This window comes from Cucumis sativus, chromosome 2 (assembly GCF_000004075.3).
Source record: "Cucumis sativus cultivar 9930 chromosome 2, Cucumber_9930_V3, whole genome shotgun sequence".
NCBI lineage: Eukaryota > Viridiplantae > Streptophyta > Magnoliopsida > Cucurbitales > Cucurbitaceae > Cucumis > Cucumis sativus.
In genome coordinates this window covers 10,075,377-10,091,641 of record NC_026656.2, presented here as the reverse complement: position 1 = coordinate 10,091,641, position 16,265 = coordinate 10,075,377, and the positions used below count along the sequence as shown (strand labels likewise).

The window sequence follows — 16,265 nt, the reverse complement described above, 5'->3', positions numbered from 1 at the left end:
ATGAAATATGTCACACCCTACCTTGCACATATCCTTGCTTGTTATGTGAGACGCGATGTGAATTAAGTATCTCTAATGTGTTAAACGGCAGAGACACCTAATCTTGAGGCTCTTAAACTCTACTTAATCACCTAGTCTTTACTTAGTCTTAATTGTTACAAAATAAATTTTTTAGGCGATGACCACTTAATACAAAATAAATTTTTTAAGCAAGGCGTTTTACAAGTCTTTACAACAACAACAAAAAATACAAAAGAAAAATACTTGACTATAAAAGCAAAATGCCAAACAGACTTAGTGAGGTTTTATGAAAACCTTTATGCGAAAAACCTTTTGTAAACATCATTTTGCATAAACACATCTTTTCACAATATGACATATCACTCTGCTTATTTCACATAAACACTCATTAGTCAACAATCATTCCTTTCACCAAGGATCCCGAATCATTCTCTACGCCAGGTCTCATTATTTAGCGTTTAGACAACTGGTCAACAACATCCGAATATATACAGATTTGTCCTTGTTGCTCAGGTCGAAGCGTAATGCACATCTTTTATACATTGTCCCGCCTCATCTCACCATGCACATTTTCTATATATGGTTGTCTTTAGTCCTAATGTGCACATAATAGTCAATTCATTGTTAGGAAGTAGACTAATGGTTTGAACAGTATTTCATAAATATTGATTCACATAAAACCATGCTTTGAAATATAATAAAACATGTTCTAATTCATATATAGCATGAATTTTATTTAAAAATCTCTTTAGAAACATATATATTGAAACCATCATTTCAAACTGTTAGAAAATTTATAAGAAAGCTGGAAATAATTTAAATATTTTAAAGAAAACACTCACACTACTTGGTTACTTAAACTCCCTTTGCTTCTGGTCTTCTACTTCTCATGTAGACACTTAGGTAGCACCTCAGCATTTAACTTTCTCTTCAATTTTCGCAGAATAACAATACTTAATACTTTGGTTGAGGACCCTTATTTATACTAATCCTTATACAAGCTTAAGTCACCATTTAAGCTCTATTCAGCTCGCCAACTCTTACTCTTGGTGGTGCCGTGTAAGCTTAAGCTTGTTTAACTTAATTAACCATGCTTAGTTCTTAACCTTACACATGACCCATTAAAACACTTAGAAATTTTTTGAGATGTTTTCCTTACTTCTTCTTGTCCAAGTCTTTCATCTTCCATAGTACCTTAATCGCATAGTCACACAAACTTCAAAAGTCTTTTCGTCCAACCCTTCTCGCGAACTACTTAAATAATAACTCTTATTGCCAAACTCCAATCAAAACGTCTTCTTATAAACACTTAGTCAAATTCTTAACTTAGGTGTGGGTCTTATAGAAATATAGATAACAAAGCAAAAAATTTAAAGGAGGAAGGAGTTGGTTACATGCTTTACCTTTCAAAAACAGAAAGCAAAAAATTAAATAAGCTCTCGTGTATATCTCAATGGAAGATCTTATGGGAGGACCTTTTCTACAAAAGCATGTCTCCCATGGCTTTTTCCCTACACTTGACTCCACCGGTATACAAAACTCGTTCATTTAAGATAGTGTGACATCTTTTTCTATAACACATATGAAAAAACAACGATATGTATCTTAGACTCTATCAAGTATCTATCATTGATAGAATATAAAAAATTACAATATTTTATAAATATTCTAAGTTATTTTGTTAAATTATATAATGTTAAAAAACAATAACTATACAATTTTTGAACATAAAACATGTTAAAAGTAAATTAATAATAATTTTGTTACCAAATAATATTTAGTGGGTAACTAGCTAAAACTAAGTTTGGTGAGAATCCCAAAATTTCATTTTAGCTACTAACAAACATATATCTCAAAATATAAAATACAACTTTATTTTTATTTTTATTTAGATTTCATTTCAATTAATGGAGAAGAAAATATTTTTAAAATTATTTAAACACTTTTGGTAAATCATATTAAAATACATTTGACAAAATACTTCTAATGAACCCAATTCTGTGATTCATGAGGTCATATGTATTTTATTCTCTCTCTCTCTTTTAAAGTTATTTAATTCTACTCAATTTTCATTTAGTTTGGTTGGAGATTCCATTTCAAAAGAAAACAGTGGGTTTCTCATAAAAAAAAAAAAAGTGTGCACAACTAGTTATTTTAAAATAGGGATTAATAAAAACTTAACAATAGGATAAATTATATTAAACATTTTCAAAATTTTATTCCACTTATCAAATATTTGTTATTAATGTATTCTCTTCTTATTATCATCACAATTTCGTCAAAATTATAAACACAAGAAATGGAAAACGAGAGTTTTATGACATGATCCTAAGTTATTACTGAAGGATGAATATCAATTATTGTACCCTAAGTAATTCATTACGTTTATAAAAATCCATCAGGAAAGTGAGATTATTCTATCATATAATCCCATTTTCAAAGTTGCTCCTTTGGATACTCTCTCTTGATCGTTTCAACCTTCTCTCTAGCTCCTCAGCCGTATATGCTATCTAATATAACTTAATTTCCCAATCCCATTTTCAGGAGGAATACAATTAACTGAGGTAGGGGAAGATGAAAGTGGCTGTGATCGGAGCAGGTATCAAGGGTCTGGTTTGTAGTTATGTTCTAGCCAAAGCTGGAGTAGAGGTGGTGTTGTTTGAGAGGGAAGAGTACTTAGGCAGCCATCGTTATAGAACAATTACTTTTGATGGCTTTGATTTGGATCTCGCCATCATGGTCTTCAATCCAGTATTATCTCACATCTCATTTGTTTTATATTTTTATGTGTTTGGATATGGGCTTATGATTTTTCAATTTAAATTCCAATAATTGAATATATTTTTATAGGTAACACACCCAAATACAATGGCACTCTTGGAGGATTTAGAAGTTGAAATGGAAGAATCAAATATGTCATTCTCAATAAGTATAGATAAAGGAAGAGGCTATGAATGGGGCACTCGAAATGGTGTTTCAAGTCTTTTTGCACAAAAGAACAACATTCTTGACCTTTCCTTTTGGCAAATGATTCGAGAAATAACCAAATTTAACGACGATGTCACCGAGTACGTATTGTTAAAAAATAACACTATTTCATCCCTAAGATTTTCAATAATATATTTTTTGCTTTTTAAATATTTTAAACGGTTATAATTTTAATCTAAATAAAAAGGACTAAAGTACAAATAACTTTTACAATTTTCATGTGTCATACAGTTATCTTAAAGCTATGGAAAACAAGCCAGGGTTGGATCAAAATGAAACCTTACGACAATTTCTTAACTCAAGGGACTATTCCGAAGTTTTTCAAACTGCTTATCTTGTAAGACATTTTCCTTTACCATTTCCTTTTATTTTTTTTTCTTATTATTACTTTTATCCCTTCCAAACTTAACGATGTCTCTCTTCACTCATCGTCCTTAAGTTTAACGGTGATTTAACATGGTATTAGAACATATTGAACCTCTATTTTGTAAATTTTTCAAAAGTGAAAGAATGTTGAAAATATTTACAAATATGATTGATATACTTCTATCAATATCAAGTCTATCGATTTGACAAGTTTATATATTTATAAATATTCATGTGGAAGTATTTTTTCTAATAATATATTATATGATAGGTTAAATTTATCAGTGACATACACACTATTTTAAATTATTGTGTTGGATTGATGAGATAACAAGTATACTTGTAATTAGTAATTAATGTTCATATCCAGCTGCCAATGTGTGGTTCCATTTGGTCGAACCCCATAGAAAAAGTTGTCAACTTTTCAGCAGTCTCAGTGTTTTCATATCTTCAAGATCACTGTCTGCTTCAGGTGCTTCTAATTACATCACTATTTTTCCTTTTTAATTAATTCAATACTTAACTATTTCTTTAGTAAATGGGTTATGTTTGTTTGTAGTTATTTGGTCATCCACAATGGCTTACTGTCAAATCGAGTTCAAATTCTTATCTGAAGAAGGTGAGCCTCCAAATTGTTGTTAGAGTGTTCATACAATATTAAGTATTTTTTGTAATACATTTCTTAGTTGGATTGGTCATGCATGTATTGAAGAAGGTATTCTTTTTATTATTATTTGTGATTTTCCCAATTAATTAATTATGCAACTGGTGCTTTAATTAAAAATCGATCAGCTACAAAAGGCACTTGAGAGTGCAGGATGTCAAATAAGAACTTGCTCCAAAGTTAATTCCATCTCAACTACCAAAGAAGGTGAGTAATTAAAGTTATGCATTTGATAATTAATAGATACAAATCCGTATTAATAGATCAAGATACAAATCCATCAGTTTTATTACTAAAGTATTTATAAATAAGTTGATTTAGGATGTTAAAATTTTGGTCAGGATGCATCGTAAGCTATGGGGTCCATTTTGAAGAAATATTTGATCAATGTGTGATAGCAACTAATGCAACTGATGCATTAAGCATATTAGGAAATGAAGCAACACAAGAAGAAAAAAGAGTACTTGGGGCTTTCCATTACGTTTTTAGGTACTTTTTTTTTCTTAAAATCTCATTCTGTCCATTTCTTCATTTGGTGAGATATTATATATATCCTAATCTTTTTAATCAAATATATATCTATGGGTTGACTCTTCACGCGCTCTAAGAACATATTAGATACGATTGTCATCTCGGAATCATAATGAGAGGGATATATATAACCGTGTATATTATAAAAAGAAGGTGAGATCTCTCCTTAATGTGTTTGTTAAGAAAAATCTTTTCCACTTGTTACAAGAATAAACATATAAAAATAAAAATGAACTTAGAAAAAAAACTAATAAAACAAAAAACATGTAAATTAATGTGGAAAAACTTCAAACTAGAGAAAAAACTACGGGAAAAATTCTGCTTTGTGAAAATTTATTACAATCGAATAGAAATATGTTTTCCAAACCCAATTACAAAATTACTCTCTCAAAACTTTTGACTACTCACACCATTTTTTCACTTTCAGCGGGAGAATACAAAGGAAAATTTAACTAAAGTTAGCACATTTAAGTGTTTAACGTGTTTCTAGTTTGGACGTTCAAAACCCAAAGAGAGATAGGTTCTTTTATAGTGTTTAGAGTTCGTAATTTTCTTAAAATCTTTTCGATATGAGACATCTGAATAGTACTTTTAATATTTTAGTTTCTTTTAAGAAATTTCTTTTTCGTCAATTTATGATGCAACTTCCACCTACTTGACTCACTTGAAGTCCTTTTATTAGCGACATAACTTTCACCACACACATTGCATAACTGTCAAGTCAATGCCTTGTGTGCAAACTTGTGGATCTGCGAACATCACATCTTCTATCATAATAGTCAAGCAAAGATATACCATGAGGATGAATTTTATCTTTCTTCTTCGAAAGAAGTTTCCATCTCCCATGGAGATAGAGATATGTTTAACAACTTACTCAAAGCCCTCTAACGAACCCTACTATGATAGGATAATCTTCTTTTCATGTGTACATATAGACAATCCACATTTTCAACAACTGTCTTTCTATACAAACTCTGTCCTATTCTTTCAATTGCTACGACTAAATTCTCTTGTGAAGTATGCTCAATAAAACCTAAAGTTTTTTTCTCATACATCAAGATTGGCTTCATATGTTCATAAGAAGGATAAGTGCCAAAATATGAGCCTAAAGGTCTTATCTTTTATCATCTATTCTCACTTTGATCACCCGCATTTAGTTAAAAAATGATGTCATTAACTGGAAGATGATTTATGATTTTTCGTACCTTCCACCATATATATGTAAAGCGTGAAACTGTTCCATCAAGAACAATCAACATTTGAGGTGCTTTATACTTGATACATTTGTTTCGGAGTTTCTTCCATAAAGCTCTTTGGTTTTGTTGAACTTCCATGCACATTTGCAAGAAATTCTTAGTCAAATTTAGCCTTATTGTAGTTGCAGCTCTCAAATCCATTTCCTTCGGATCTTCATTTCTTATACTGAACTTTTTAAAACCTTCTAAAATTGTCACCACCATCTCTTAACTAATTAGAAGCACTACTAATTGGTTTTCCCTTCAAGCTAAGGCGTTGTGTAACCTAAATTGTATAAGCATATTCTTGACTTACACTTGACATAAGTCGAAGTTGATCCTTCCACCGAATTTCTCTATCTCAAACTTTACTATACTCAAAATGCTTGGCATACTTTCTTTACGTACTTCCTAGCAAACAATAAATGGCGGTGAACACCTCACACAATTCACAATGTATACCACACAATTAGTTTCAAGATTTTTTTTTCTAACGTGGAAACTCGCACGATATAACTTAACATTATTTTGCCAAAACTCAATCGCTCTATCAAGAGGTTGTTTCTTTTGTTAGAAAAATCCCTTCTTCTTTATGTTTTTTAAAGCATGTGTAATGATACCTTATTAGTTAATCATGAGTTGTTTCACATTAAAATAAATTGGGGGCTATGAGCTATATAGAACTTATGTTTATTAGTAGTAAGAGCAATTGTCCTTGTTCTACTTCCCAACATTATTTCCATATTGAAATGATACAAAAAGTGATCATAATTGATTGGTCTTGACTTGTTATTTTCTTGCTCTTTCTTCTCTAGAAGCTACGTATGAATGAAACTAAATTACTAAAACTTTGGTTAACACATACTTTTCTTTTCTATGTATATATATTGGCAGTGATATGTTTCTTCATCATGACAAAGATTTCATGCCCCAAAACCTAAATGCATGGAGTGCAAGGAACTTTCTTGAAAATAATACAAATAATGAACTGTGTTTGACATATTGGATTAATGTAATTCAGGTAATTAATATCTCTTGAAGTTCGATTCCTTTTTCTTTAAAAAAAAATTGGTGCATCAATCTGATTTATCAATTATATTATTTTGTTTAATGTTGTCTAACTTTTATTTTCTTTGGAATTAATCCTAGAATAATCTTGGAGAAAAGAGTCCTTTTTTTGTAACTATTAATCCAGAACAAAAGCCAAAAGACATCTTGTTTAATTCTTCAATTGGCCATCCAATTCCATCTCTTAGTGCATTCAAAGCCTCAAATGAGCTCGATAGTATTCAAGGCAAGAGACAAATTTGGTTTTGTGGATCATATTTAGGTGAGATTTATTGCTCCAATATTCATTCATTTTCAAACCACTCCATAGTCGTAAACGAAGCTTTCAAATTTATAAAATCTCAAAGTTATGGACTCCTAAACTAACCCAAACTAACGTAAGTATAGAAATTGTGTCGATTATACAAGTTTGATAAGTTGATTTTATCCGTTTGAATTACTGTAACTTTGAGGATCCAATTAATTTCACAATTGGAAGTTCAAAAAATGTTTAATATAATTATAATCCGGTTTTACAATTTATTATTATTGTTTTTGAATGGAAGCATGATTCTAAAAAGAAACTTCTTTGAAGTATTGTTCTAGAAATGATGAGGTGATGCTTTTTCTTTAGGTTCTGGCTCCCATGAAGATGGGTTAAAGGTAATGAATCACTTTATGGCCAAACAATAATTCTTTTGCTTGTTTGGTTCATAACTACAACCAATAGTCTAATCAAACGTTAAAAATATTTTTATTCTAATATATTTAGATTATAAGTTTCACCTGAGGTTATATTTATGCAGGCTGGTACCATGGTAGCACAAAAACTTCTTGGAAAAAGTTTTACTCTTTTGAGTAATAATCCAAACCATATGGTGCCTTCTTTGATAGAAACCGGAGCACGTTATCTAGTCACTAAATTTTTTGCACGATATATATCTATTGGATCCTTAACGTAAGTTCATCATCGTATATTTTTCCTGATTCATCTAGTACTACTATATACAACCTTTTGTTAGTTCCTTGAGCAGAATTAACGAAGAACTAACTTTGGTTAATTAATACAGTATAATGGAGGAAGGTGGTAGACTATTTACCTTTAAAGGAACTGATAACAAATTTCTTCCAAATGTTGTATTAAAAGTTCACAACCCCAATTTTTATTGGAAGGTATGAAATTCCCAATTTCGTTTTCATGAATATTTAATCTGATAAAAGTAGTAATTACAATATAATAAATGAATATCAGTGTCATATTAATTATTATTATTCCTCCTCAATTTGTATTATTATTTAGTTTCAAATTAAATATAACTTTCATAACATTATCTCTCTTTCTTTGGTTTACAGATAATGACAAGAGCTGACATAGGACTTGCAAATGCATATATTAATGCAGATTTTTCTTTTGTTGATAAGAACGAAGGTCTTCTTAATCTTGTTCAGGTGATAATCTTTGCTGCTCTTTTTTTTTTTCATTTTTAAACGTTAAGTCAAATTTGAATAACTGTTGAAGTTGTTTCACTTTGTATATAATATTAATTATATTAGGAGTTTTAATAAGTGTATAAGTGATAATGAATGTAATTGTGTTTAGATGTATATGGATGATAGTTATTAAAATATGGAATTTAGATGTTGGTGTTTTGGTTTATCAATCTTGTATATAAAGCCAAACATTAAATAATTACTTAAATAATGTAGACAGCAGTCATAAATCAAATATGTTAGTTATACAATCATAGAATAAAAATAATTGAATATCATTATATTTATTATTAATTAAACTTAATTATTTATTTTAATTAATTACCAAAATAATTAAATAAACATAAATTAATTGGAACATTAATAATAATCTTTTATATAACTAGTTAATATAAATAAAAATTGGTAAATGTATTAGTTGAAATTTATTAGATTTAAATAACATATTTATATTTAATATTCCATTAAACTTAATAGCAATGATTAATTTATTTATTAATTAAGATATGTTATGACTAATCATCTCATAGGTATAAAAATAAACCGTGTATATCGATCAAGATATTACAAAATTCGTATCTGGTGAGTATTAAAGTTCTATAGATAATTTTCTAGGTTTTGAAAAGTGAAACCTCATGAATAAATAGGCAAATTGAAATTTTTTTATGAGAAAACCTTTGGAACAAACTGACCTCAAATGTTGATCTATATAGACATTGATTTTGTCTTTTGCAGATTCTCATAGCCAATAGAGATGCAAACTCTTTGGTTGCAAAACTAAATAAGAAAAGGTATATATTTTTTAGCAATGATCTTGAATGAAGATTTAAATTATTCTGAAAAAATTATTTAAAAAATGTGTATTTCCATTCAAAATATTTCAAATTTTTTTATTATAATAGAAATTTATAAAATGTTGAAAAACGAGAAGGGTGGAAGATTTAAATGACGAACAACCTCCTGTACTAATTTAGTTAATATTTTTTTCAGGGGATGGTGGACACCTCCATTATACACAGCTAGTATTGCCTATGCAAAGTATTTCTTTCAACATACTTTAAGACAAAACACTATTACTCAAGCTCGAACAAATATCTCTCGTCATTATGATCTGGTAATTAATTAATTAAAGCCTCAAATATATGTCTTTATATATTATAGTTATTTTACACATTATTTTCTCCCTTTGGCTGACAAAGTGTATTTGGATGGGTGATTGTGTTTAAGAGCAATGAGCTATTTTCTCTTTTCTTGGATGACACGATGACATACTCATGCGCTATCTTTAAGGTTTGTACATATTACTATATTTTAATCAACTGGTATTGAGAAGAATTCATTTTTCTACTATTTTTTTTGTTTTATGTTCTTTGATTTTCTCTGTTTAACAGAGGGAAGATGAAGATTTGAGGGTTGCACAGCTCAGAAAAATTTCTCATCTTATAAAAAAGGTGATTATATTTAAATTAATTAACTGCAAATATTAATTTCTAATCACCATTATATTTACACACACTGTTATTCAATTGAATTTGTAGGCAAGAATTGATAAGAACCATCATGTCCTAGAAATTGGGTGTGGCTGGGGAAGCCTTGCTATTGAACTTGTCAAACAAACTGGATGTCACTGTACTGCCATTACTTTGTCTGAAGAACAATTCAAATATGCTGAAGATAAAGTTAAAGTTCTTGGTCTTCAGGTATTAGTTATATATATAACAATTATAGAGATGAAATCAAACGTCTGATCGACCTTGAAAGAGTAAGAATTAGAGTGCATATGTCATTACTATCGAACTTATAAGCTTGCTTACTACAAAAAGAAAAGTTTGACTATTTTCAAAGATCACAACTTTCGAAGAAAACCTTTGATGTTTCTAATCATAAAAAAGATTCCGTTTTCTGAAAATTATCAATGACAATTGTCAAATCAAAAGATTTATTATATATTCACTGGACAATTATTATTTTCGAATGTTCCACATGTCTTTGATAGTTATTGTCAAATCATTTCTCGAAAATTATTTATTATCAAAGAGACTTTTTGGAAGGCTGTTCACTATCATAAAAGGTTTATAATGCTATTTTCAAAGATTTAAAAACCAGGTTAGAAAATACTTATATTTATCAACCATTGTAAATCCTTCTAAAACTTATCATCGGACTGTTTTGGACACAATAGTTCTCTTTCCAACCCTACATCAAGAAATATTAAATATATGTTGCTATAGAAATTAATTTGTAGACAATAATATATATGAACACAATGTTTCTTCTTAAAGCAACATATAAAATATTAACCGGTACCGTACGAATTATTATTGATAATTATCAGGATAACATCAAGTTTCATCTTTGTGATTATCGACAGTTGCCAAATACTCACAAGTATGATAGAATTATATCATGGTGAGTTGAATTAGAGGAAGAAATTAAAGTAATGAAGCAAAATTCTTGAGATACTAGCAAAGTTTTAATGTTAATTCTTTGTGGTTTTTGTTTTGTACATTTAGCGGGCTGCTGGAATCTGTTGGACATGAATTTATGGAAGATTTTTTTGGCTTATGTGAATCAGTATTAGTAGAGAATGGTCTTCTAGTTGTACAGGTCAGGAAAATTTTTAAATGGCCTAATTATTGAATATTAATCGATCTGATCTGATCTGAATATATATATAGTTTAGTGGATAAAATCGATATTGAATAAAGCTCCAACAATATATATGGTTTCTTAATACTCTTGGTTTTTTGTAGTTCATATCAATGCCGGATGATCGTTACGATGAGCATCGACTAAGTTCTGATTTTATGAGGGAATATATATTTCCAGGAGGATGTCTTCCATCATTGAATAGGGTAACAACTGCTATGGCTAAAGCATCTAGATTTTGGTACGTAATTAAGTACTGTTGATAATAAAGTATATATGAATAGTTATATATACTTGGAAGATCAAGGGGTAATTTCCCTATAATTAAATTAAGTACTTAGTGAAATAGTATTTGATTTAATTTGCAGTGTGGAACACTTGGAAAATATTGGAATTCATTACTATCAAACATTGAAGTGTTGGAGAAAGAATTTTGTGATGAATAAAAGGTATGAAGATCATATATTGAAGAAGCTTAAGTTGTATAAGTATATATGGATTGATTTTAAATTGAATTTTGAATCATTTTTAAAAGATTTGTGTTGTTTTTTGTTTTTTCTTCCAGGAAGATAATTGAACTTGGTTTTGATGAAAGTTTTATAAGGACTTGGGAATATTATTTTGATTATTGTGCTGCTGGTTTTAAATCTCGCACTATTGGAGATTATCAGGTATTTTATACATTATATTATATGATGTATTTTGCTCTTAATTTATCTTCTTTTAACAATTTTCTTCAAACCAATTAATTTATAAATATATATATAGTAAACCCTTAAACTTATCTAAATTTTAAAATTGAATCTTCCAACATATATAATTAGAAGGATTTGAATCAAAACGTTGTTGTTGACGAGTAAACACATGTTTTTGTAAGTTGAGCTATTCTCGGATGCAAACTTAATTAACTAAGTCAAATATAAGATGAACTTAAAATGAAACTCTTTTATATTTTTGTATGGGTAATTCATGTAAAATTATTAAATTCTAATTGAGATTATATATAAAAAATTCTAAAGAGATGTAATGTGTGTGTTAATTATTGCAGATAGTATTTTCAAGGGCTGGTAATGTTACAACATTCAACAATCCATACCAAGGAATACCTTCAGCAAATTCACTTCCTTAATTTACTCCTTACTTTATGATATCTCACAAACTTCAAGTATTACAAACATTTCTTCCTTTTAACAATATAAAAATTAAAGAACTTAATTTGATGGATGTGTATGGAGAAGATTTATTATTAGTAGTAAAATGATATGTATTTGGAAGAAAGATTATGAATGATCGATAGTGTTATGATAGTATGTGTTTAGAGGAATGATTATAATAGATAATATTATGATAGTATTTATTTGGAAAAAGATTACGTGGGAAGGATTATGAAAATTATTTATTATTATTTTTTAAATTCGTATTATAAATCAAATACACAAATATTTTTATATTTAATTTATCAAATTGTCATATTTCGTAAAACAAGTTACATTAGTTTTCTGAAATACGATGTCCATTTTCAACGTTTTGTATACAAGCCTTTCATGCCAATAAATTATTATTATTTTTTAAAATTTGTATTCTATCTTCAATACATAAATTATATATATTTAATTTACCAAATCATCTTAATCTTCGTAAAACAATTTCTAGTAATTTCTTCAAAGACGACGTCAATTTTCAACATTTTTTAAAGTTGGGTCGTTATGTGCAAATAAATTATATTTTTATTTTTTAATTGATATTCTAAATGCAATACACAAATTGCATATATTTTAACAATTGATTTAAACCAAATATTGACACCATAATTTCATTCAAACGAAACAATATACGAAGAACAAAATAGTTTCTAGGAAGGGAGTTATAAACTAAAGTCAATTACATGTAACACAATGGAGAAGCAAAAGTTATTATTATTAATAATAAATTCATATTCTAACTTCAATATACAAATTTCATATATTTAGCTTACCAAATCACCATAGTTTTCATAAAACAATTTGCAGTAATTTCTTTAAATACGACATCATAGGTGTTCCTTCAGGTTCACCGACAAATGAGAGTGTTCCCACAAGTTCAGTAGATTATGTGTGTTCAGAAGCACGATAGTTTTGGATACTTCCTCATGGAACCCTAATGGAAAGTTAACAGACATTTAACGGGAGTAGTAGTGGGTCCCTTACTGGGTATATTTTATATACTCACTCTTTCTCTATGTTTAATATTTCAGACAAAGGTAAATGATCTAGAAAGCTGGCGAGCGACAAAAAGGTCTTGTGACATGCCATATTGAGACATAGTTTTGCTTCCGCGTCTATGCATCAATTTTCAGTAATTTGTTTTTAGATATTTAAAATTAATTTTTTATATATTTATTTAAGTTTATTTTACACGCGCGGGTTATGTTTTCATGGTATTTTACTGAATTTACAAATTTTAGGTCTTTCGAACATTTACTTAATATAAATTTCGTTAAAATTTTAATTTTCCATTTTTCAAGAAAGTGCCTTTTACTATTGGTCTTTTGAGTAATGACCTCAACTTAATATAAATAGTTGGGTCGTTACAAGGTTATTTTAGTTTGGGTTCTAATAGTATGTGATTGTGGTTTATATTTTTACAATAAATACATATTTTTATTTTTCCAAATCCTTTAGCAAAAATTCAAAATCTTTTATCACAAAACCAAATATTTTATATATAAAGTGTAAAGTATCAAATGTCTATTAGAAGTATATCAAGTTATAATGGATATTAGTAATGTGTATCAAATGTGTCTAATAATAGTGTGTTGAGTGTTATTATTATTATTGTATTATCATGACAGCAACATGATACTTGCTTTGTTCATTATGTAAAGAAAAACATTTTATTGGGCTAAATTGAATTGTTTGGAAAAAAAAAATGAAGGGTGTATTATTGATTTTTTCTCCCTTAATAAGTCCAAATTATTTTAACTTTAAAATATATTGTCACACCCCGATTTAGGTTAGAGAGGAAAACCTAGATCGTGGTATGAAAACACTTTTGGAAACGTCTTATTCTGACTTAAACCTCTATATAACACATATTAAGAAATTCTATAGAAATTTTGGCAGCATCTTCCCTAAAATTTTGGGCTAACCAAACCTGAAAAGAGAAAAGATTCTCACTTCTATACATACATGCAATCCTCAGATTCAAAATCCCATCGAATGTGTCTCACTATATTGTCATTCAGACAATTCCATAGTCTAAAACATAGTTTATATCCAAATTAGATTTTAGTTACAAAATACTTACAGTCCAAAAGAGTCTCTCAAAACATGTGACCTTGGTGTGACCCTCGTTACTTCTATCCACCCCATTATACAATGGAAGCTTAAGTAAATATATACAATAACAATCTATAATCAATGATGGAAAGCGCAACAATGTCTTGGTCCTTGACCACTACTTTGAGAGAACATTGAAAACGTGAGCTAAAATTCAGTGAGTGACAAGTTTTTAGAAATAAAATTTTCATAAAACATGCTTACCATACTGTTTAAATATAACATTGATAACGAAATCATAATCTAAACAATGAAATCATGCATTATAAAAAACCACAAGTATTTGTCATCAAACCTATACCAAAACCAACCATGGCAAGACGACTAAATATACGACCAAGAATAGCTAGCACATGATCAAATAATCATGCGGCCAAAACTAGCTCACACATATTTAGTACTCCCCACGATAAAAACCCCCGTTCGATCTGACCATGGTACCATATTAAATACACGATCCGCGAAATAGCCCACACGTGATTCATATCCATAAGAAAACACGCAGCCACACGGAGCCCATGTATACTTAGCACCTATACCACAGTAAAAATCTTCATCCAATCCAACCACAGTAGCATACTAAATGCACGGCCATAATAGCTCACACGTGATCCATGTCCACAAGGAAACACGGAGCCAATGGAGCTTAAGCATATAAAAAGTTGTATGAGTTTTACAATGTTATTAGATCAAAAGTAAAATATAAATATATTTTAACAATCAATTTGTAAGCACATAATTAACTTTACATATATGTTTAAAGTAGAGTACCCACATTATTCTTTGAACTTTATGTTTAAATTCAAGAAAGATGAATGATGGTGGTGAGAAGATAAATGATGAATACACCAAATATACATAGCAAAGTCACCAAAATTAAAAAACTTACAGGACTTGAATGAAATTTTAAATACCTCAAAACTATAAAGAAGATTCCAATGGATCTTTAACATGGATGAAAGCCAAGTTTTACACAATTTCTAAAGTTGTGAGACTCATACTGATAACGTGTTATGAAATAAAGAATAAAGATACTAAATAAGAACCATGAAACAACACAAAGAAGAGAGAAAGTAGAGAACAATTGAACTCACACACGTCTATTTATAGAACATCCAATGGTATAAGTTACATATGGAATTCAATGGTATGAATGTTACAACATAAAATAAAGGAAGAGTTATAAGAAGATTGGTTATTTACCATAAAAGTTAATATAATATGTAGAAAAAAAAATAGCAACAACATTTAATAAATGTTTTAAACTAGCACAATTTTATTGATAGACAATTCATTTACCATCTTAAAATGTCTACCACCACATGCACAAACCAATTTTAGGGAAATCTCTCCCTCCCTCAAAGAGTCTTTTTCACACGCACATATAGTAGTAATATATATAGTCTACGTCCAAAACTAAAATATTTTAAACAATTTTTGTGATTAAATTTTAAAGAGGAATGTCAAATCAATTTTAGTTCTCGATTTGGAACATTCAATTTTGTTTGTGCCTTAATTGAGATGAACTCACACGAATAAGTAATTGGTGAATGAACATGTGTTTTCAACACTTGTACAATAGTCTTCTATCTAAATTAGGTAGTAATATTGATATGAATAATATTGATATATACTTCTATTCCTTTCGATGCATATTTGTTTCATTATTATTATATACCATTACGTATCTAAAACAATTTTATGTTATGACTTATATATACACCTGTATATTTAAAATAATACGTAAGCAAGCAGTAACGCATAAAGTTTTATTATTTCTTATCAAGTATGACCAAAATTGTTGAATAATATGATGGTCATATCCTTTAGCTAATTGTTTCATGATATTAATTTTCTTTCTTAATTATGTAATATAATATACAATATATAATTAACTTATTTTTAAGTTTATGGACTTTGGACCATTTATTCATTTTTAGGATCAATGGTACAACC

At 28.8% G+C, this 16,265-nt stretch overlaps 1 protein-coding gene across 2 annotated transcripts; it reads left to right on the top strand.

The window, feature by feature from the left end:
• The first annotated feature begins 2,376 nt into the window (after nt 1-2,376).
• Nucleotides 2,377-12,359, top strand: LOC101213610. Of its 2 annotated transcripts, none has more exons than XM_031880527.1 (24): nt 2,377-2,772; nt 2,872-3,089; nt 3,241-3,346; nt 3,746-3,847; nt 3,935-3,994; nt 4,168-4,246; nt 4,381-4,528; nt 6,700-6,826; nt 6,955-7,135; nt 7,487-7,515; nt 7,659-7,810; nt 7,923-8,025; nt 8,206-8,301; nt 9,079-9,134; nt 9,334-9,457; nt 9,571-9,633; nt 9,735-9,794; nt 9,882-10,043; nt 10,715-10,752; nt 10,857-10,950; nt 11,097-11,233; nt 11,361-11,441; nt 11,558-11,663; nt 12,041-12,359. In XM_031880527.1, the coding sequence occupies exons 1-24, from the start codon at nt 2,596-2,598 to the stop codon at nt 12,119-12,121; spliced, it is 2,580 nt and encodes an 859-aa protein (XP_031736387.1). In that variant the 5' UTR covers nt 2,377-2,595; the 3' UTR covers nt 12,122-12,359. The 2 variants fall into 2 exon arrangements, with proteins under 2 accessions (XP_031736387.1, XP_031736386.1); XM_031880526.1 differs by having other exon boundaries at nt 10,679-10,752.
• Nucleotides 12,360-16,265: the final 3,906 nt, after the last annotated feature.